The 21420-nt window shown below is 36.2% G+C and overlaps 3 protein-coding genes across 5 annotated transcripts; 1 reads left to right on the forward strand and 2 right to left on the reverse strand.

Annotated features, from left to right (window-relative positions):
* Window positions 1-712: 712 nt before the first annotated feature.
* LOC135584279 (succinate dehydrogenase subunit 6, mitochondrial-like) lies at window positions 713-4218 on the reverse strand. Its single transcript, XM_065187684.1, has 4 exons — window positions 3945-4218; window positions 3383-3485; window positions 1425-1568; window positions 713-918 (listed from the first exon to the last, which is right to left on the reverse strand). Exons 1-4 carry the CDS (start codon window positions 4137-4139, stop codon window positions 902-904), a joined length of 459 nt encoding a protein of 152 aa, XP_065043756.1. The 5' UTR covers window positions 4140-4218; the 3' UTR covers window positions 713-901.
* Window positions 4219-6519: 2301 nt separating this feature from the next.
* Window positions 6520-9422, forward strand: LOC135676474 (ras-related protein RABA2a-like). The gene is made up of 2 exons (XM_065187685.1): window positions 6520-6750; window positions 8816-9422. Exons 1-2 carry the CDS (start codon window positions 6559-6561, stop codon window positions 9299-9301), a joined length of 678 nt encoding a protein of 225 aa, XP_065043757.1. The 5' UTR covers window positions 6520-6558; the 3' UTR covers window positions 9302-9422.
* Window positions 9423-11300: 1878 nt separating this feature from the next.
* Window positions 11301-21374, reverse strand: LOC135676475 (uncharacterized). Of its 3 annotated transcripts, XM_065187695.1 has the most exons (15): window positions 21235-21374; window positions 21066-21162; window positions 20895-20991; window positions 18221-18367; window positions 18024-18050; window positions 17498-17588; window positions 17052-17095; window positions 16465-16563; window positions 15776-15833; window positions 15636-15688; window positions 13671-13772; window positions 13268-13333; window positions 12235-12356; window positions 11983-12154; window positions 11301-11633 (listed from the first exon to the last, which is right to left on the reverse strand). In XM_065187695.1, exons 3-15 carry the CDS (start codon window positions 20976-20978, stop codon window positions 11562-11564), a joined length of 1137 nt encoding a protein of 378 aa, XP_065043767.1. In that variant the 5' UTR covers window positions 20979-20991; window positions 21066-21162; window positions 21235-21374; the 3' UTR covers window positions 11301-11561. The 3 variants fall into 3 exon arrangements, with proteins under 3 accessions (XP_065043767.1, XP_065043766.1, XP_065043768.1); XM_065187694.1 differs by lacking the exons at window positions 20895-20991; window positions 21066-21162; window positions 21235-21374 and adding an exon at window positions 19994-20405; XM_065187696.1 differs by lacking the exons at window positions 13671-13772; window positions 20895-20991; window positions 21066-21162; window positions 21235-21374 and adding an exon at window positions 19994-20405.
* Between the last annotated feature and the right edge of the window lie 46 nt (window positions 21375-21420).

A 21420-nucleotide genomic window follows, 5' to 3' on the forward strand; every position in this document is an offset into this window, starting at 1 on the left:
CATGGAGGCCAGAGAAACCAAAGAATAGAAAGATGCCGCAGTAGTGATCATAGAGATGATCATAATCGAAAGGCAGTGTCAGCGGGACATGGACGAATAGATTCCATGGGAGGTGATGAGGGAAAACTTTCAACTGCTGTTCCGATGCAAGTGGAAGTGCACAAGATAATACCAAAGGAATTCTGATACAAGTTTACTTCGGGCCAATATAATATGAGATGAAGATTGCAAAATGATCAAAAATAGTTTCACATTGTTGATACTTGAAAATTTTAGTCACATGTATTGAGTTTGATATACAACTTCAAATCTAAATACATTTGTGTTATTGTGGTGGTCAATTCTATATATCTTAATTCTAACCATTTTGACTCATTTATTAATTTAATATCTCAAATGATCCAAAAATTATGTCAAAATAAAAAAATTTACAACTATGAAAAAGGGTTATGATACTAAAAAAATAAAAATATTGAAATAGGACCCAGAAATAGTCTCAACTAAAAGAATTGAAACCCTTACCACATCTCTCTCTCTCTCTCTCTCTCTCTCTCTCTCTCTCTCTCTCTCTCTGTATATATATATACACAGACGCACACACTGAAGCTTTCACTCACAGTGGTTTCGAAGATAGAACTCTTTATTTAAACCAGAAGCCTGCAGCAGTCTCTTTGCAAACACAACATACCAAGAATAGATGCACAAGCTACCCTGGAGAACATTAATGGAATCATGAGGATATAAATTTCGTTCAATGTCCAAAATGCTCAGTTTAACTGGACGTCAACATCACAGCTACTATTTTATTCTGAAAAGGGGAAATTATTTTACTACTTTCTGAGAAGGCTTCACTCCGTCAAGTGATTTCAACAAGCAAGAGATTAAGCTGCCTGAGCAAAGATCAGTTTCTTTGATTTCCTGTAGATGAGCATTGAAGTCTAAGAATAAGAAGAAACATAGTTAAGTAAAATACTTAAGACAACCACATTAATTAATTGGTCAGTAAAAGAAAAAGATTAACCGACACAGCATAAAAAATGGTGGACAGAATCAGAGGAAGAAAAAGTAGTGAACCATTTTATTGCAGGTAGGACCAAAAACTAATGCTCTCAACTAGAATGAGGTCCTATTTGACAGCATGTATTTTCCTACGTTCAATCCGCAGCCTCATGAGACCATTGTCCAAGTATTAACTTTGACCTTCTCTGGTTGTACCAGTGATAACTTTGCCTGACAAATACACCAGGGATCCTAGAGATCAATTCTATGATATAATTGCAGGTACCATTGCAACCAATAGTTTACCTTTTGAAGAATTTTTGGACCAAGAGAAGGACCCAGTTGTTAAATAGACCACTTGTTGGGTAGACAAGGCTTTTCTAGCAGATTAACTTTATATGTTAAGCAAAGAGGATATCACTGACCTAGAGTTTTGTCCTCCCACCAGTAAAGGAACCTGAGATTCGCAGCCTGCTTATCAATCTTGTAGAGCTGCTTCCAATGTTCAGCAACTTCCAGTCCCAAGACACCACCACAGAGGGCTCCAAACCCAGTAGCCAAAACAAAGCCTGCAGCAATTCACCATATAAAACAAAACAAAAAAACAGAAAAAAACAATAATGGTAGCTCCAATTATTTAAATATCCATGTATTTTGATGACATAAGAAAGAACCAAGTGTTCCAAGGAAAATAACATCTGAAAAAAAGTTTGGTTGAGTTATGTTTTCTTCTTTTACAGGCTTTCACAGATGTCAAAACTTTTTTGATGTAATTATAAGGCAACATTCATATTCAAAATCCCATGTCATCAGAAATTATTATGCAGCAGATCTGATATGCAGGTGACTGAGTCACTGGACAGGTCATGTGCTTGTTTTCTTGAATCTTGATATCAATTAAATTGTACTAAATCAGTTTACACTTATGAAAGTCCTCACGTAAGACTATGGAAATAAATATAACCAGTGATTTTTAGACAAACCCAATTGTCAGACTGGATGACACACCAAAAAAACAGTTGGGATTGTGTCAAAGCTATTCGTCTTATGGGGATTCATCTGACTGATCCAACCATACCACACCCACAGATTTCACTAGTTTTGCATATAAAGCAGTGGTCAATCCACCAACCAACAAATTTTGCCAATGGATTATATCAAAAATCATGACCTGTTGGTAAAAGATCAGGTTATAGACAGACCTTTCTGCTCATTATGGGAAATCGACCCGAGCCATGCCACCAAAAACACAAAAGCTTGAGCAAGAAGCTACTTTTAGCAGCTCCTGAAGCTGTCTTTTTAGATTTGTCACATAATAATATCCCTTATTACTAGATGTTTCTGAAAACAACATTACAAAAGAAGGGCTCTTCCTTGCACAAAAAGCTTAAAAATGCATTTCGAAGAAAAGTGCTGCCAATATAAACCAGACTAGATTATCAAATGCTGATTTTTCACTGATTTACAGAAACAAACAGTGAGATTTTTCATACAATTTATAGATCAGAATTAAGGCATTGGATTTCAAAAGACATTTGGTTATCATGTCTGATGAAACTTAAGATGCTTATTATAGTGTACATGGCTTATTCTATTTAGGGGTTGTGTGTATTCTTGAAAACTCTTTATGGAAGTTATGATGTGCTGTGAGACGAGATTTTGACTACGTGGATTGCAGGATTCTTTGTACAAGATCATTTGATTTAAGATGGTTGGGATGATACAATATTTGACACCACTCATTACCGGATGATGTAGAGTTAAAAGAGTTCCCAGAAGTCTTTTGTTTTTTCTCTTCGCATAGCTCATATTTTCAACTCTTCTCACATGTTTTCATGTTGCAAATGACTTTTGTACAATTCAAATAATTTGCTTAGGTCCCCAGGTCAGGTGCATCATTGCATCATCCCTGGGATGTGGGGGAAATTACCGTTATTTAGAAGTTCCTCTTTAATCTCATTAGATCTCAATTCTCATAATCCACCCTCGTTATGCTAGGAACCTATGTCACCTCTTAAGAATTCAAAATTATAGAGTTACATAGATCAAGGATATAAATTATACAGCCCACTAATATTAATATAGGCCTTTTATGACACTCTATTCAAAAGAACATGAGATTAAAGCCTTTTTTTACAATCCATTAATTTGTTTAACAAATCAAAATATAAAAATTCTCCTATGTGCTATACATGTTAACTCACATTTGTAAAACCTTGGTTCAGATTGGTTTAAATACTCTTCGGATTCAAATGGCAAAACAATCATAAGAAATTCTTCGAGTTATAAGGTTTAGAATAATTTTATAAGAAAAGAGTCGAGTAGTTCAAGGTCCAAATAATGTTGTCACCAGGAAGTGTTAGGCAAGAACGGAATATGTTACCATGAGGGCTCTTAGAGTATCTCAAGGAAACTCCACCTAGATGTGCTGCACCAAGTAGAGCTCCAAAAATTGCATACTTCCTCGATTCCCTTATATCCTTCAACTGAAAGAAATCAAAACTAACATATAGATAACCACTGAACAATCCGAAAAAAGAGAAATGCAGTTAGAAATCAAAGGGAAAAAAGAGAAAAGGAGGGAAAAGGCACATGAGAAATTAATCATCAGCTGCCGAACAAAAGCGCATCAAATAAGAACGTGCATAAAAGATCATACAAGCTACATAACTGAACTCGTCAATTGCGATCATAGAAAAACAAATTAAACCCTAATCAAGGGGGAAAAAAAATCGAAGCCTTTTCTATCGCGGGACCCAAATCATGGCATGGACAAAAGGAAACGTGAATATCTAAAACAAAAAGAAAATCTCGATCGACCGAGTGCTCCTTCCAGAGACTAGATCGGGCAAGAACAAGAACGGAATGGAAACAAACAGGCCGAACTAAAAGGGTAAAAGAAGAAGTGTAAGAAAGGTAGGAGAGATTGAGCGATCAAGTGAAACCTGGGGGCCGTAGACGGGATCGGAGGCGATGAACTCCTCGACGTCGGCATCGGTCCACTTGGGGAGCGGCTTCCTGCGGCCGAATGTCTTCTTGTAGTAGTCCAAGAAAGCAAAGTTATTCTTCCAGTGCTCCTTCACCTCCTCGTAGTGCCTCCCCAAGAACCCCATCGCCGACGAATCTGAGCCTTCAGCCATTAGCTACCTGCTCTCTTTCTTCCAATCGCTTCTCAGTCTCTCTCCGTCGGCTGATCTCGGAAGCCGAAGAGGGTTAATGACGGTACGACTGTTCCCGTTATAACCATTGTAACGGAACGCTCATACGCAATCAATGTCTGACGCGTCACAATATATTATGTGGTGCCCACTTGTGGGGCCCTAGAAATATCCAATAACAAGGCGGATACGGAACACAGTAGAAAAAAAAGTGAGTAAGACTTCATGGTATCGGACGAATTGGGTCGGAAATTTTACTATCGGGTCGGATTTAGACCTGACTCGGATCCAAAAATAATAAAAAATTAGCATAATTTTAGGAGTGCAGATATTAAGAAGTCGAATGACGGGTGAAGCTAAAAAACTATGAATCTTATTTTTGAATTAATTATCGGAATACAAAAGATATATATATATATATATATATATATAGTGGGAAAAAAGCAACTATAGAAAGAGTAGCCATCCTCTCTCTCTCTCTCTCTCTCTCTCTCGCCATGGCAACCTTAAGCTCTCTATCATATTACTGAAAACTTGGGTGCTGATGTTGTTGCCAACTCCATAGATCACTGCATCTTCTTAGTGGGAATGAGAAGCAATTACTAGTTGGATAACTATCTGATGCCCAACTACAACACTAGAAAGCAGTACAATGGAGAACAGTCTGCTGACTTTCTAGTCCATCAGTATTCTTTTCAGCTACCTGTGAGCTGTTCTAACAGATCCAATGATCTCTACACTTGTGGCAATGATCGAGAGTTACTGCAAAGGACGTTTGTCCAATGCTGCACTTTTAGGATGTGTGCAGTCTTGGAGACAGACAGAGGAAGAAGATGGATTTCGTGATTGATGTAGGTTGCCACTTCATGCAAGCACTGTTAGTAATCATCAATTCTATTGTCTCCACCTGATTTATTACTCTCCCTTTTCAACCTAAACTGGTCAGCTTCAGCATTGGACGTTCACTGTATACCTTCAAGAGATCGGTGCCTCGACTAATTCTACTGGAAAGCTAAAGAAGCCCCAAGACTAATTCTACGTGATAGTAATCATTCAATCTAGAGACACAGTAGTGACATGGATAACAGTGATAACGATGTTTACATAGTTTAAGGGTGATATATGAACTAAGAAGTAATATTTTATGTATGACATCCAAAATTCATATCATGGATCTACGTGATAGTTGATCATTTTTCTCTAAGTAAAATAATAATAATAATTGATCATTCTTTTTAGAGCAATAATATGGTAATCAATCTTATGATACAAAATAATAAATCAGTGATAAAAATAGAAGTTTTACTATTTTCTATGCTCCATACTGATACATGTTACAATCATACTTGTCTGAGACATATGTGGTTCATGATGATCAAATTATGATTATCACCATATTAATACACCAATAACATACGAAGTATCAATATACTATATTGTGAGAATAATTTTAGAATTGAATCCAACAAACATATCAAATTAATATATAAATACATAAGATCGATGATCCCGATCCACCATTTGTGGAGTTTGATTATTATTTTTTTGTAATAGAACCAAATATATCTATCAATTGATTATCTAAATCATTTGAATCTAAAAGCTTAAATTATTTAATAAATAATCTAATAATTTAAATTATTTATTTATAAATAATTTAACATCAACGGAAAGACAGTTCGAAATATAATACAAAATTATTTTTAAAAAATTTTAAAAATTATTTTTTATCAATTTTTTTTAACCATCGGTACGTATCGACATACCATACCAATAAATATCAATCGGTACATATCATACTACCATCAATCAATCAACAGGTACACCAATTCCAACTTGCAGCAATGCATGTTGCTTTCAATCTTCATGTTCATCATCCTCCTCAGCTATCCAAACCCTTGTCTTGTCGGGTATCTCTTGTACATTATCCAAACATGACACTTGAATTAGAGCTTTGAATCTTGCAAAATCATGATTAACACTTGAATTAGAGCTTTAGAATTCATTGTTCTGCAAACAAAACTATTATCAACTTGCAGCCAATCGATAAAAATATCCTCTTGTCGACAGCAATAAATAAATAAAGAGGCAAACACTTGAATGAATAGACACGAGCGTATACGTGGACGCATACATACGTACGTCGTGGTGTAGATTCGGAGGAATCGATCATGTAACCAATCATGTCCCAATTTAAAAAGTCAACGGCTCTAATCTCAGGAGTGGTACTCTTTTATTTCCCACCTACCTGCTTTGTTCTCAGACGAGCGATCGGCGGGTCCCACATCGAGCCCCACCAGACGTCGAACCACCACGCGGGTTGTTAGTTAGACTGGGGGAGATAGATTTATTGGAAGCCGATGGCGTGTGAAGCACAACGGAACGAACCTCGACGACGGAGATGGAGGACAGACGGAGGGAGATGGCGAGGCGAGGGGGGCTGGAAGATGAGTACGATTGTCTGTTCAAGGTGGTGCTGATCGGCGACTCCGGCGTCGGCAAATCCAACCTCCTCTCCCGCTTCACCCGCAACCACTTCTCCATCGACTCCAAGTCCACCATCGGCGTCGAATTCGCCACACGAACCCTCCAGGTCCAGTCCCTTCTCTAATTCCCTCTGCGAGCTGCAAAGTGGGTCCGCTTTGATGTCCCTCCGTCGCTTCGATGAATCTCCCGCGACATGTTCTCTTATCTCATTTATTTCCCGAGTTGTATGTGTTTCTCTGAGCCTGATCCGACTCTGAACATGCAGACATGCCAATTTTGATGGAAATTTTGGTTCTTTTTCTGATTTTACTGATTCTTGTATCCAAAACTCGTTTTTTGATTGTTATTTCCAGCCAGTAACCGTGACTCAATTTGAAGTTCCTTAGTTGGATTTACTGATTCCTTGAATCCAAAACTCGTTTCTTGATTGGTATTTCTAGTAGCCATGGTTCAAATTGAATTAATTTCATAGTAAGGATTTGTTGAGTTGACTATTCTCTCTTAATTTCATTGTCATCTAGTGGAGCTTCATGGATAAATTTACTTGAATTCTGGCATAAAAATTGAGCAGCCCTAGATTTCCTGTAAGCGAACATGCCAAATGATGGTAAATGTATGTGGAGATTGAATTTGCAAACTAGGAGGTTCTCTTCAGACAGAAAATTCACAATTTGACAAGAAACAAGATACTTGTTCTTCTTTTTTTCCTTCTCTTGGGATATATGGGTAGTTGCTCTGGATTTTATCTCTAGTAAACCCTTCTGAGACCCCACCAAGATATCCAAACAAGTGGCTCGGTTGTGGCTGGAATTACAATATCAATGCATGATTTCTTCTTTTTTCTTGGAAAATCATCAGGTAGATTACATAGTTCATTTCTTTATATAAAGTTCTCGGTTGTACTTTTATGTAATGAATGTTGCCTATTAGTTTGTTAAGACCCTATTGTTTGTAAATATTTGGTTGACATGTCTACTGTGATACTTGAAATTTCCTAGATTGTTATCTTTTACCCAAGTCTTGGTTTGACATATCAATTCTGCTTTTCTGCCTTTGCCTTTCCAGCAAAAAGAACTGTCTCCATAAGGAATCAGTATTTTCTCTTTGCTTGGTGTCAGTATTTGCCTCTGGTTAATTTCCTGCATGACTTGAAAATTTTATCTGGATTTCTCTCTTACTAATCTTCATTGTTAGTATTTGAAATAACAGGTTAACACATATTAGAAGATAATTTGACTTTTTACAGAATACACAAATCAATATGGTAGTCTTGATTTGATGGTGAAAGTTGCAGTTAGTTTGCCAGTAATCTTGGCATCTCTCCTTCTCCAATCTATACTTTAGTCTGCTCTGTTCTCATAGTTCTCTGCATGCCATGTAATGTTCATGAGAAGGCTGAACCTGGAAGTCTTTAATTGGTCTTGACAAACAATTGCTGAACCTTATATTTCTTTCACTTATTCTGGTATGTTTTAGATGAAAGTAGTAATGGACACACTTAAAAATCCATTTAAATTGTCTAATTGAAACCTAGTTTCACAATCTTAATATAGGCTTCATTTTTACCTTGCAACTTTGGATCAAACATCTAAACTCAAGAGGTAGTGACATTCACAAAGATGTGAATCGATTAATATGGGTGTTAACATATACAAATATCATATTTGTTACTTTAGCAAAAATCGTGTCATTGTTATGTAACTCATCATAATAAACAAGATGTGTCTTGTAAAATGGTACTTAGATTTTGCGACTAATCTTTCTTCTCTTTTGCTTGTTGCACATTTCAAATGTCCTCACTGATCTAACCATTCCTTTCTTGATGTAGTACTACTACTTTTTGTTTTATTTGATTTCTCATTAGCATCTCTTGCAGTAACTATGATTCATAATGATCATGGTGATGTAGAAGGGTATGGAGGATAAACTAAGTTGTTGAGCAAATCTACAAGAAGTAAGAGTTAATAATGTAGCAACTGGATTGGTCTTGAATTATTTTTTGTAGACAGTCATCGACCTTCTAGATATGTTTTCATGTAGAAAGGTCAAATGGAAATTTAAGCTACATTCTTTATAGTATGTTGATGGTTTGAATGCCTATTTGTTTTCATTTCTTCAATATGTTATCCTTTTCACTTGGTATTTTTTCCACCTCTTCTTACCTTTCTCAGGTAGAAGGCAAGACAGTGAAAGCACAGATATGGGACACAGCAGGCCAGGAACGATACCGGGCAATTACCAGTGCCTACTACCGCGGTGCTCTTGGTGCACTGCTCGTCTACGACGTGACCAAACCGAAGTCCTTCGAGAATGTCGACCGGTGGCTCAAGGAGCTGCGTGATCATGCCGACGCCAACATCGTGGTCATGCTCATCGGCAACAAGACTGATCTCAAACATCTTCGCGCCGTCGCCTCCGAGGACGCACAGAGCTTCGCTGAGAAGGAAGGTCTCTCCTTCGTCGAGACCTCTGCGCTCGAGGCCACAAACGTGGAGAAGGCCTTTCAGATCGTTCTCGCGGAGATATATCGGATCATCAGTAAGAAGTCCTTGGCGTCGTCAACTCAGCCTCCTACAGAAGGAATCAAAGAAGGGAGCACAATTGTGGTTTCAGGGTCTGATACAAGCAGTACACAAACTAGGTGCTGCTCCACATAGATGTACAACGAATCTAATAGGGATTGTGTTGCTCAAATGCTAGTAATCTGCAGACTCTCATAATTCCCATGGGAAGTCATATCATTCACCAGATATATCTGTAAGAAACGGCTGGTTTATATCTTGTGAGCCTTGGTTGAATTCTTTTGGATGAGCAACATAAAGCAATTCTTGTCGGGGACACCACCTGCAATACTTGAGCTGCAAGGTGGCGTAATGGATAAGTTAGTTTGATCCATTACCACTAGACCCGGTATTGTTGTTTGTTTGGATTAAGCAAGTGAAAGCTCATACTTGGCTCAACAAGCTGGTGGGTTTAAGACCCGGTCCAAGGATTGATGTGGGACAGATCAGTTGGATTCGTAAAACCAAGTCAAGGCTCGGCCTCACCATCTTCGTGCTGTTGAGCACGAGATGAACTCTTCGTGTGACCCGTCTCAACAAAACCCTAAACTCGATTGCCACACATGGTCTCGTCTGTCACCTTCTTGCCCATATTCTTGCGATTCCTTGGGAAACCCTTCCTTTGGCTCAGCTTTATTGAATCGGATTCCCTGTAAGTGCACTTTTATTCTGTGCATTGTTGCCGACTGATGATTGTTTCATTTTACAATGTGGGCTTTTGCTTTATTGTGTTGCTGTTCTTCTCCTCTTACCATATGTTTGTTATATGGTCGGTCGTGATTGATTCCTGACCACTAGCAAACACAAGGGACTAACTTTAAAAAGCCAGTTAGATCATAATTATTGAGGTTAGATCCTCTTCATCTCTACCTTTTTTTTTTCTTTTCTTGTACGTCACTTCAGGATCTAACTTAGTGTTGAAAAGACTCAATGAGGAATCACATCTAACTTGAGTTCAGGATCTAACTTGAATGTTGAAGAGACTAAATTAGGAATCACATCTAACTTGAGTATTGAAGAGACTAAATTAGGAATCACATAATCTAAACACAAATCAATCACCATGTCGATTCCCTGAGATTTATTAGACAATTTAGTGTGGATTGAGTCTGAGTTGGTCGGGTTCTAGGCCAACCAAGTTTGTTCTTCTTCTTAGAAACCAAGTTTACAACACAGCAATCATGACCGAAGCATTCGAATCAAAGTTCACCAGATGGGGGATGCAGCAATGTACAGTGAATCCGAGAAGAAAGTCATGTCTTAGCTTGATCATTTAGGCTTTAGGTATTTGGCCTGCCTAAAGCCCACAAGATGCCATTCTGTTCCATGCATCCATGTGTTTCTTCTCCTCTTTCTATGAAATAATAGGATAAATTGACCAAACTGTCATCAGAAGCCATATCAAATAAATTTCGTTCCCTGATGAGTTTGCATGCATTGTTGTGCAGTAGTCTTAAATGACAACCATCAGATAATTATACTAATTACTGCTCTCTGGAATTATGTACTTGGAGCAACATGTTTGTATGTGCATTAGAAACATGTTTGTGCAGCAGTCTCAAGTGACAACCATCAGATAATGATACTAATCACTGCTCTCTGGAATTATGTACTTGGAGCAACATGTTTGTTTGTGCATTAGAAATATTTGTGCTGCAGTCTCAAATGACAACCATCAGATAATGATACTAATCACTGCTCTCTGGAATTATGTACTTGGAGCAACATGTTTGTTTGTGCATTAGAAGCATGATTGTGCAGTAGTCTCAAATGACAACCATCAGATAATGATACTAATCACTGCTCTCTGGAATTATGTACTTGGAACAACATGTTTGTTTGTGCATTAGAAAACCTAGAAAAATTAACAATGTCGATAATCTTGAGCTTTTACAGAAGAAATACAGATAAATGTTGAATGAGCTACAACACAATATATTGTAACAATTTCTCCAAACACAAATCATCAGAGAAGTTCTACATTAATCGAGAGCGGATATCACATTCGGTAATCACCCAATTGTATTCAGCTTTAGGTGCAAAATAATTGCTTCAAACAAAACTGTTCAAACTACAGATGATACAAGCTGAAGCATGGCCGAAAAGGAATTTAATATATCATAAGTTGTTTCTGAACCAACCAAAAAGGTGTGTATACAATGAACAACTATCATTAGTAGCAAACATGTTACAAAATGCAAACTAAAAGGTAAGGATGAAGAAAAGATATATTAATCAATTAAATCATGCAGATGAGGAAAACATTGTCAATGCGAAAACTCATAAAAGTCATACTAATAGCCTACCAGTGTTGCTCCCCAAGGTGACCATTTTGATACAATCATGTGAGTTCCTGCTATTGTGTTCTCAATCCCAGAAAGGAAGACGAGAGGATCCTAAAGAGCCCATCAGGGTTGTCAGCATGCACCTGAAAGCAAAAAACATTACATGTCAAGTGCACAGGAACTTGCTAACTATATGCTAATGATTAAATATATGCCTACAACATTTTCTCGTCAAATATTCCTTGATCCGTGAAATACCTAGGATAGAAGATAACTCTAGTGGAGCTCATTTGGAACATTATAAATGTACAGCATTTGTGGGACCAAAACCAACAATATCCTTCATGATGATTTTCCACCTTTGGATTTATTTTTTCTTTTTTTTCAATTACTCTTCATTGTCTAGCAGACAAATTGCAGAACATTCCCAAACAACAGGACATCGATAACAATGGTGAGAAACATAATGACACAAGAATGTAGGAAACATACCCAGTGACCAGCATCTTCAAGAACATGTAGCTGAACCCCAGCTCCCTCATCTGCAGCCAATTCTTCTGCAGCACGAATTCTTCGAAGATCTTCAAGAGCCCATCTATGTAAGCTTCTCTCAGCCTTCAAAAAATTCACATGAACACCACGAGGGACATTTTCCACGGTTTCCCTGCCAATATGTAGATCAGACATAAGGAATTGCTAATGATATTTATGTGACAGTGTGAACTAGAAACAATGTTTCTATACCATAAATTTGTTTCTTCGTAGGACTTGTACATGTCAGCAATGCCCTTGAGGTCAAAAATCCATGAGAAGCCTGATGATGGTGAACCAGGTTGACTAACTGGCCGGAGATTTGTGGCCATCCACTAGGAAAAGAACATTATAAAAAGATCATGCTCAATGGATGATACATTAACTAGAAACCGATGGCGGTAACCAAAGCAGAATACTTAAACTATACCTTTTATTCAAAATTTCAATTAAAGATACACTAGGTGTCTCCTAGTGTAGCATATACCTGACGGTAACAACTAGATGTTTGATTTTCATTTATACTCTAGCTTTAGCATGTTTACTCTAGTTTCTCTATGGCCACAAGGACCAATTCACAGCCTATAAAACCAAAAATATATTTGTATTGAGAGAAGCAAGAAAAAAAAAAATACAGAAAGAAAGCATGTCTTCAACCAAAGTTGATGTACTTTTAGAGAGCTGTTACATCATTCAGAAGTAAACTGGATCAACTGGCATCTGCATCAATTTCAATTTTTTCTCATACACCATGGAAATAACAGGCTATGCTTAGTGTTAATCTTCACACTTCACATCATGTCAAATAACTTAGTAAATTGAATCTTTACCTGAAAATGATCCAGATTAGGTTGGTTTTCTTATAACATAAGAGCGAAGTTCTCACATTCAAACTTAGCTTAATTGGTGATATGCTCGAATTTTCATCTAGATAGATCCTCAACAATCATTAAGATAACCTCATGTTGAACATAACAATAAATGAATGCATAGGCATTACGAAAATTAATACTGTCTTTGCCATTTGGAAAGAGAATAATATGAAGCATTTGTCTAAGGAACCATTCGAAAAATACAACCACATTGCCATATTTTAACATATAAAACCAAAAAAACAAGTTAACATCCTGGCAACATGCTCTGTTATTTTGATGGTGAATGTGTGTGAACATACAAGGCTCCAGAGTACAAGTTTATATAAGAAACTGTAGTTAACTAAGGGAGTTAGCATTGAGGTTACTCATACCCGGGCAATGTCTGTAGAAAATCCCTCCTGAATCAGAGCATCTACAACATTCTGCTTTGAAGAGACCTGATAAGAATGTAAGTATTAAAGTGTACAGATCTTGCAACTAAGAATTAGAATCCACAGAAAACACATTGTATCATGACAACAAAAGCAATCGATTAATTTTTGTGGGCTGGTGAGCAATTTTTAAACCTAGAAGTTCACAGGTAAGCTAGGAATTTACTTCCAAGAAGCTTTAAGAAGTAAGAACCCAGCTCCAAGAAATATCAATAACATGATTGAATTTTTTATATGTTGGTAAACTGGTATACTTAAAATTCAATTACAAACAGTATGCATAGGACCAATAACTTCTTCTGCATTAGGGACAATGAGAAGAACTCTTTTCAAAGAAACACACCTGCCTTGGCATCATACTCAAAAAAGCAATCAATTCTCCAGGATGATCTTCACCATCTCCTCCAGCTCGAACCTTCCCGGGAGTAGCATCAAGAACCCAAACCTTTTAAGATAATGTCAAACTTTTTACTTATTATGTATTTTTCTTATGGCTTTTGATGGTAAGAACTTAAGCTCTAAATTACTTATGATATTTTTTATAATAAATTAGGTACTAAAGATGGTGAAAAAGAAATATATCAAATCGTCAAAGTCAAGGAAAAAAAGTATAAGTATTTAGATAATATTCGATTCATTAAAGAGAAGATCAAGGAGTACTTGTTAATGATAATGAGATTAAGGAAAGATAAAGAAAATTATTTTTATAAATTATTTAATGAATATTCCACACATGACTTAGATTTAACGATAAATAATAGTGGTAGATTTAATAATTATAGCTTTGCTTGTAAAATTAGAGCTAATGAAATAAAAGACGCATTAAAAAAGATGAAAATAACAAAGAGTATGAGGTATGATGTTATCCCTATTGAGATCTAGAAACGTTTAAGGGACAAGAGAGTAGTTTAATTAACTAACTTATTTAACAAAATTATAAAATTCGGAAGGATGTTTGATGAATGAAGAAAGAGCTTTTTTGTGTCAATTTATAAAAATAAAAGTGACATACAAAATTGTTTAAATTATAGAGGAATTAAATTCATGAGTCATACTATAAAACTTCAGGAAAAAATTATTGAAAGTAGGATAACGCTTAAAATAAATATCTCTAAAAATTAATTTGGTTTTATGTCTGGAAAATCAACCATGAAAGCTATTTATTTATTAAGACAATTAATAAAAAGTACAGAGAGAAAAGGAAAGATTTGCATATGATTTTTATTAACTTAAAAAAAGCATATGATAGGGTTCCTAAAGATTTATTATTATGGGTTTTAGAAAAGAAAGGTGTATCTATTAATTATATTAATGTTATAGGGAGTGTGTTTGATGAGTTTGCTATTAGCATAAGATTACATCAAAGATCTGCATTAAGTCCCTACTTTTTCACATTGATAATAAATGAACTTACTAGTCACTTATATGATAGACCTCCTGACATATGTTATATATTGATGATATTGTCTTAATTGATGAGCGCTTAAGTGGAATTAATTATAAACTTAAGCTATAGTGGCAAGTCTTAAAAATTAAAGATTTTAGATTAAGTAGGACTAAAATTGAATATAAAAAAATAGAATTTTAGTGATTATATATATATATATATATATATATATATAATTAAGTTGAATGGACAAAAAATCTTTTTGAATAAAAGCTCCAGGTATTTTAGATCGTCAACAAGATGAAGAGATCGATGAAGATATTATTCATAGAATAAAAAACCGTATGGTTAAAATGCTAAGAGGCGTCAGGAGTCTTGTGTGATCATCGAATACCTTAAGATTAAAAAAAAAATTGTAAGATAGTTGTGAGACCAATAATGTTTTATGGATCCAAGTGTTGGGCAGTTAAGAAACAACAAATACAAAAAGTTTGTGTTGTTGAAATGAGAATATTGAGATGGATATATCGAGTTATTAGAAAAGATAAGAAAAAAAAAACCTTTATTCTTGAACAACTAGGTATCGCTTCGATATACCATAAGATGAGAGAACATCGTTTAAGATGGTACGAGCATGTGTTTATGAGACCTCTAGATGCGATAATCAGAAGAAGTGAAAATAATTAATGTTAGTGATATGAGAAGAGGTAGAGGAAGACTTAAAAATATTTTAATAGAAACTATAAATAAAGATTTAAGTACTCTAAACTTAACTGAGTATATGACTTTTGCCAGATCTCAATGACAACAAAAAATCCACGTAGCCAACCCTAAATAGTTGAGACTTACGGCTTCGTTGTTGTTGTTATTATTGTATAAACAGATATTTACAAGCAAGCATCAAGTAAACTACGATCTTACCCTGACAGGTCTAGCAAGAGGTTTTGCAGCTTGTTCTACCATACTTAAGGCCACTGATAGAAGACAATTATAATGCAAATAACATTAGAGTACACAAATTGAATGATCATCAATAAACAACCAAAATAGTGAAGAAATACCTTTTCCGCCAAAGCTGTGGCCAACTAAGACACGAGGTGTCACTCTAAGTTGTGCAACCTGTTTTGAGATAAAAATATCAGATAATAAAAAAAGAGTTAACAACAAGAAAATTTAACAATTTTCTTGTTAAATTTAACAATAAGAAAATTTAAGAAGTAATTGCTTAACAAAAGAGCAAAGCACCAAATAGTTAATATCTAATAAGAATAAAAAAAAACAAATTTCGGATACTAATTTTGCTGGTACTATAACCATTGAGATACAATACTTATATGGATCAAGGAATCAAAACTCAAGTTCCTACACCATACTGAACCCTCTCAGATTTAATTGGTAATGTATAATATTGAAATACAGCATATATCAACAAAAAGAAGTATATAAAAGACTTGATTGAAGGCTTAAAGTATTGACATACTTAATATGGTTTATTGCATGCCAGTAATAAGTTGGACCAATATCCATGGATCTGAGTTGCTCACTCATCAGGTACATCATTATCTACCATTTATGTGGATTTTCAGAAAAAAATTATTCTGACATGACAACACTAGATCTCTATGTTTAACCTTTTAGAAGATATAAAAATATACTAAATATCGCCAAGTAAAAACAAGTAGTTGAATACAGTGCGTGAAATGCAGAAAATAACCTGTGCAAAATTTAAGTGGCGGCTATAAATACCTACAAGCTTTAAAACGTCAAGTGCAGCTGAGGCAACAGTATGAGGCCCATTTTTCTTTATCAATGCCGATTCACCATGGCAACGCAAGTCAACTAAAAGAAACTGCATTTAAAAGAGTATAGCAACAACAGAAGTGTAAAGAAAAGAACAAATAATTGATAAGATGCATCCTTTGAGGACTATCAAGGATATTAGGTATTTGTGTTTCTACCAATATTTATTTAGAGGTTGTCAAAATTAAAAAAATAAAAATAACTTTATGCTACTAAATACTCAACTTTATGTTGAAAAGACAAGCAACAGTTAAAAGAGATGCTATGCTGCATAGACTTGCATTAGCTATGAACACATGCAAAGACAAGCAATTTCACAGAAAATGATGTAATGTAAGTATCACTTAGATGTAGGAAGGAATCATTTCTAAAGAACGGTCCATGTAAAGGCATGGAGAAACAAGAAGAAAGAGAAGTTTACTACAGCTGCATATTATCTCAGTGGAGGAGCTATTATCTAGGTCAGAGTTTGGATATCAACAAACATGTGGACAGATGCTACGAGGCTGGTCAAGCTTTATGTAGTTTGTGACATACCTGCCACGTCGGAAACTCTTGCGCCAATCTCTTAGCAAAAGACCCTGTGATATTTTAACCACAAATCATCAGCATCAACCGAATAGAATAACTTCTGAAATTTTGCATCTAATTTCACTTTCACCATCATGATATATAAATATATATATTTGGATGGATTTTTTTTTTACACTATAATAGTTATTTGTGACAAATTACAAAGCCTCAGGATTCCAAGCATAGGCATTACTGAAAACGAAATCTGGAAAGCATTGCACTATTTTTTTCAATTAAATGCATAAGAATAATGAAAGATAGATAATAACCAGGCCAAGATAACAAAATCATGCTTTCATAAACTGAATAAAGCAATAAAGAAATAGGCAGATAACTATCTTATGGTAGCTTTTAAGAAACAATTCAAATCAACAAAGTCAGCAACTTGTAAGCCTAAGTAGCTTACTCACCCCAGTTCTTCCTGGAACCAAGAATTCCATGCAGGAGAACAGCAGTTGGTGGATCAGGTATTGACTTGTCCGTAAAAGAATTCCAACTTACCTGCACAAAAAGTAGTAAGTTTTTAAACTATGTAGTCAATAAGGATTCCACCTGGGCACTCCAAAATAGAAAGAGAATACAACACATAACTCCACTAAATCATATAATTTAGTTTGAAACTCTTAAAAAGTGAATACAACACAACTTTTCAAATAAGTTAATATGGCAACAACATAGACACACAAATTCATTCAAATTGATAAGAAGATCGAATAACGAATCAAATGGTTGTTTTGATAAACAAAAACTAACTAATAATGATATACAGTTGAAACTTCAGATGAATCGGAGCAGTTAAGTCAATTTACGTCTGACTTAATCAACTTCGACCATTTGGAGTAGTGGCCTCCAACAAAAAATTAAATGCAAGGACAAAGATACAAGCAAATAAGCATCTAACATAACAATAGGAGACTGAATTAGCAATTGGCTTACAAGGCTTCCTTGGACCAGATCATATGCCTGCATAAGATTAAAAGAAATATCAAGTTAAACAATCGTTATGATCAATAATAAGAAATTCTTTATCGTATATATTGCATGTATTTACGCAAAATGATGTTTCCTATGTCACTGCTAGCTCCGATGTTCTAAATATTATAATGCATAATCTTAATAAATTCATTACTGACCAGTGCTAAGTTAGGTTTCACAACATTAGGTGGCTGAACAATTTTATCATCAACTAACGCCATGCACGCATGTAATCTTCGATGAGATGAAGCATATTTTATCTTTGGATCATGTAGAGAAAATCGACCAACATGGCATGTGTAATCCTGCAACCAAACAAAATATGAATGTAAATGACAATAAATGTGACTTCAATGTAACGAAAACAAATTTAGTTCTCTTTTTCCAATCGTCTAATCAGTGATGATGATAATAAGCATAAGGTTGCATCAAACAACAAACTCGATTTCGTCCAGACCAATCTCTGGTGACTCGAGGTTACCGATACGAGCATGAACCAATACATGGACCACCCCATTTTGGACCAGTCCAGTCTGGTCCAGTTTGCGGATTTAATCTTTTAAAGGCCCTCTCCATCTCCTCATTGCTCGACCACCATCATATGCTATCGTCTGTCCACCCTCTTCCTCCTCCTTTGTCTTTCTTCTTCCTTTTTCTCCTTGGACCATGGTACATCCCGACATACTATGTATTGGTACACACGCGGACTGAACCAATATCAGTCCGGTCATTGACTGGAACAAGTCCAACAACCACAACAAAGCCGAAAGTCTCAATTATTCGAGGTTGACTACATGGATCTTTTGTTGTCATTTAAATTTATAAAAAGTCATATGTTTAGTTAAGTCAAGAATACTTAAATCTTTATTTATAGTTTCTACTAAAATCTTTCTAGGTCTTCCTTTATCACTCCTCATACCACTACTCCATCTCTTCTCGTACCATTACTCCTTCTCATTTTATCCTCGATCAAAACGATACCTAATTGTTCACGAATAAAAATATTTTTTTCTGATCTTTCTTAGTAACTCCACACATCCACATCAATATTCTCATCTCAACAACATAATTTTTTTTATATATGTTGTTAGGGCCCAATCCCGGATAAAAACGATGGAGGCTTGCATTAGGTCACCAAATGGCAGTGTAAAACTACACCAGATCTCATAAACATGGATCTTAATCAACAAGTGCAAGTCCAGTATCCAAAATTGCATTCCTTGGTACCAACACTACCAATGCCAATATTAGAATATGATTTATGATGAAATGTGCTCATCACCAATGAAATAACCACTCAGACTTTCCATGCATCAGAATTACCAAACTGTTGTTTTAAAAGACAAATAGAAGGATGACAAATAAAACACACCAACTAGTTATCCTAGTAAACACAAGATATTGAAATATCGGTTTTACACATTACGCTTATTGCTTATTGTAAAAGATAAGATCAGAGCAAATTCTTGGCAAACATTTACACGAATATCAGTGATTACTGTAAGTTTAGAATTAAAGTACATCCAGCTGAAATTTCTAGATAGACAAAATAATTTTCACATGAAACTGCAAGTCTCCATACCTTAATTATTGTTAATTTTATTTTGCAAAAAAGATAATCAAAGAATGACCCAGAATCTTAGACCCTAATTAAACATGAACAAGAAACTGGACGAAAGTTTTGGGGGCAGCAGCTCCAACGGTAAACACAAACTTTCATCACTGATAGGAAGGGGAAGAGTTGGAAAAACAAAATTAGCCGACAAGTTCACAACTTTTGTCCGTAAAGAACCGTAATTCTATTAACAAATGATGACGATTTCGCTTTATTAGTTCATCTGAAACGGAAATTTATCAAACGAAAAGGAAGATCGTGTCTAATTAAGCCAAAAAAGAACAAAGACAGGGTTCGTTCGAGGTCGGAGTCCAACCTGAAGACGGACCGGAACCCTACATCTAGCGCTCGGATCGAGAAGCGCAACAGCACGAACACCCGACCCTTTCCCCACACCAGCGACCGTCCAGCCCCGCCCCCACCCGCGCGACACCGCAAGATCCGAAGCCCCCGCCATGTAGATCGAGGTGTAAGGGCTTCCCGACACGAAATGCTGAGGATTGCGGATGAGGATGAAACCGAAATCGGAAGGATTGGACGTTGGACGTGGGGGGTTTCAAGGGTTCCGTCGTGTTCTGCACGGTCACGCCCTCCCTCGGTTTCTTTTTGTGGACATGGGCCGAGCGGCGGAGGCGCCGAGGCGGGGCGTGTGGCCGGTGCGACGCGGTCCCCGACAACTGTCCGCCTCCCCCCGATTTCTGGTCGACAACTCTACGGGTGCTTTTTCCTTTTTCTTTTATTTTTATCTTCCCATTTTTATGACACTTACTAGTAAGTATTTTTTTTTTATTCGAATCCAAAATCATATGATAAAAAATTAATAACGATCATACAGCATAAACTAATATTTAATATAAAAATATAAAATATAATTGAATTATTAGATTTAATAATTTTTTTTATTTCTAACCATCTTAATCGTGACTGCAAATTGAACGAATGATTTGATTCTAAATAATAGAAAGAGACAATTGATCAAATATAAATAGTCAAATAAAGCAACTCCATTTCAATGGATAGTTTAGTTGGAGACATTAAAAATAATAATACTGCGCAGAAATGTTAAAATGAAAAATAAAAAGTAAATCTTCACTTTATAATTTTTATATAGGTTGTACGAGTTGCTATTCCTAATTCATCAATAAGCTGACCACTCGAACGTAGCAATAGACATAAAATCCTACTAATATTCCTAAAGTGAGGCAAAAAGGCCAAACCTGTCTTGGCTTGGAAGTGAGCCCAATCCTACTCAAATCCTGCCTCCGTACTCGATTGATGGACTGCCCCACCGTTCCTCCCATCTCTCAGGAACATCTGAACATGCCAATTCGAGTCGGAAATTTTGACCCCATATTGACTTTCGCAAAAAAAGTCAAAATTAATCTAACCTGGTCGTCCGGTCCGGTCCGGTCCGGGCCGGTCCGAATCGACTCGATTTCAATTGATGCCGCCAACATTTTCAAGTAGAAACAATTTTGTCTCGCCCTGTGTATTTACTATGTCACCTTATTTGGATCCCAGCCTATTGACAGGTCAACGAGCCAAAGAAACACTTACGGTGGGCACAAGGATGAGGGGATGTCGCGGAATACAGCACAATAAATTAGCCACGACGCACATGCGATGAACCAGAGTGTCGCACCGGGCGTCTCTTGGTCAAAGCTTGGATCCGACGACCCACATCAGGAACCTCTCCAGATCGACGGTCAGATCTCTACGCCCTTTCTCTGATCCCGCCTTGCT

This window comes from Musa acuminata, chromosome BXJ1-6, assembly GCF_036884655.1.
Source record: "Musa acuminata AAA Group cultivar baxijiao chromosome BXJ1-6, Cavendish_Baxijiao_AAA, whole genome shotgun sequence".
In the NCBI taxonomy this organism is placed as follows: domain Eukaryota; kingdom Viridiplantae; phylum Streptophyta; class Magnoliopsida; order Zingiberales; family Musaceae; genus Musa; species Musa acuminata.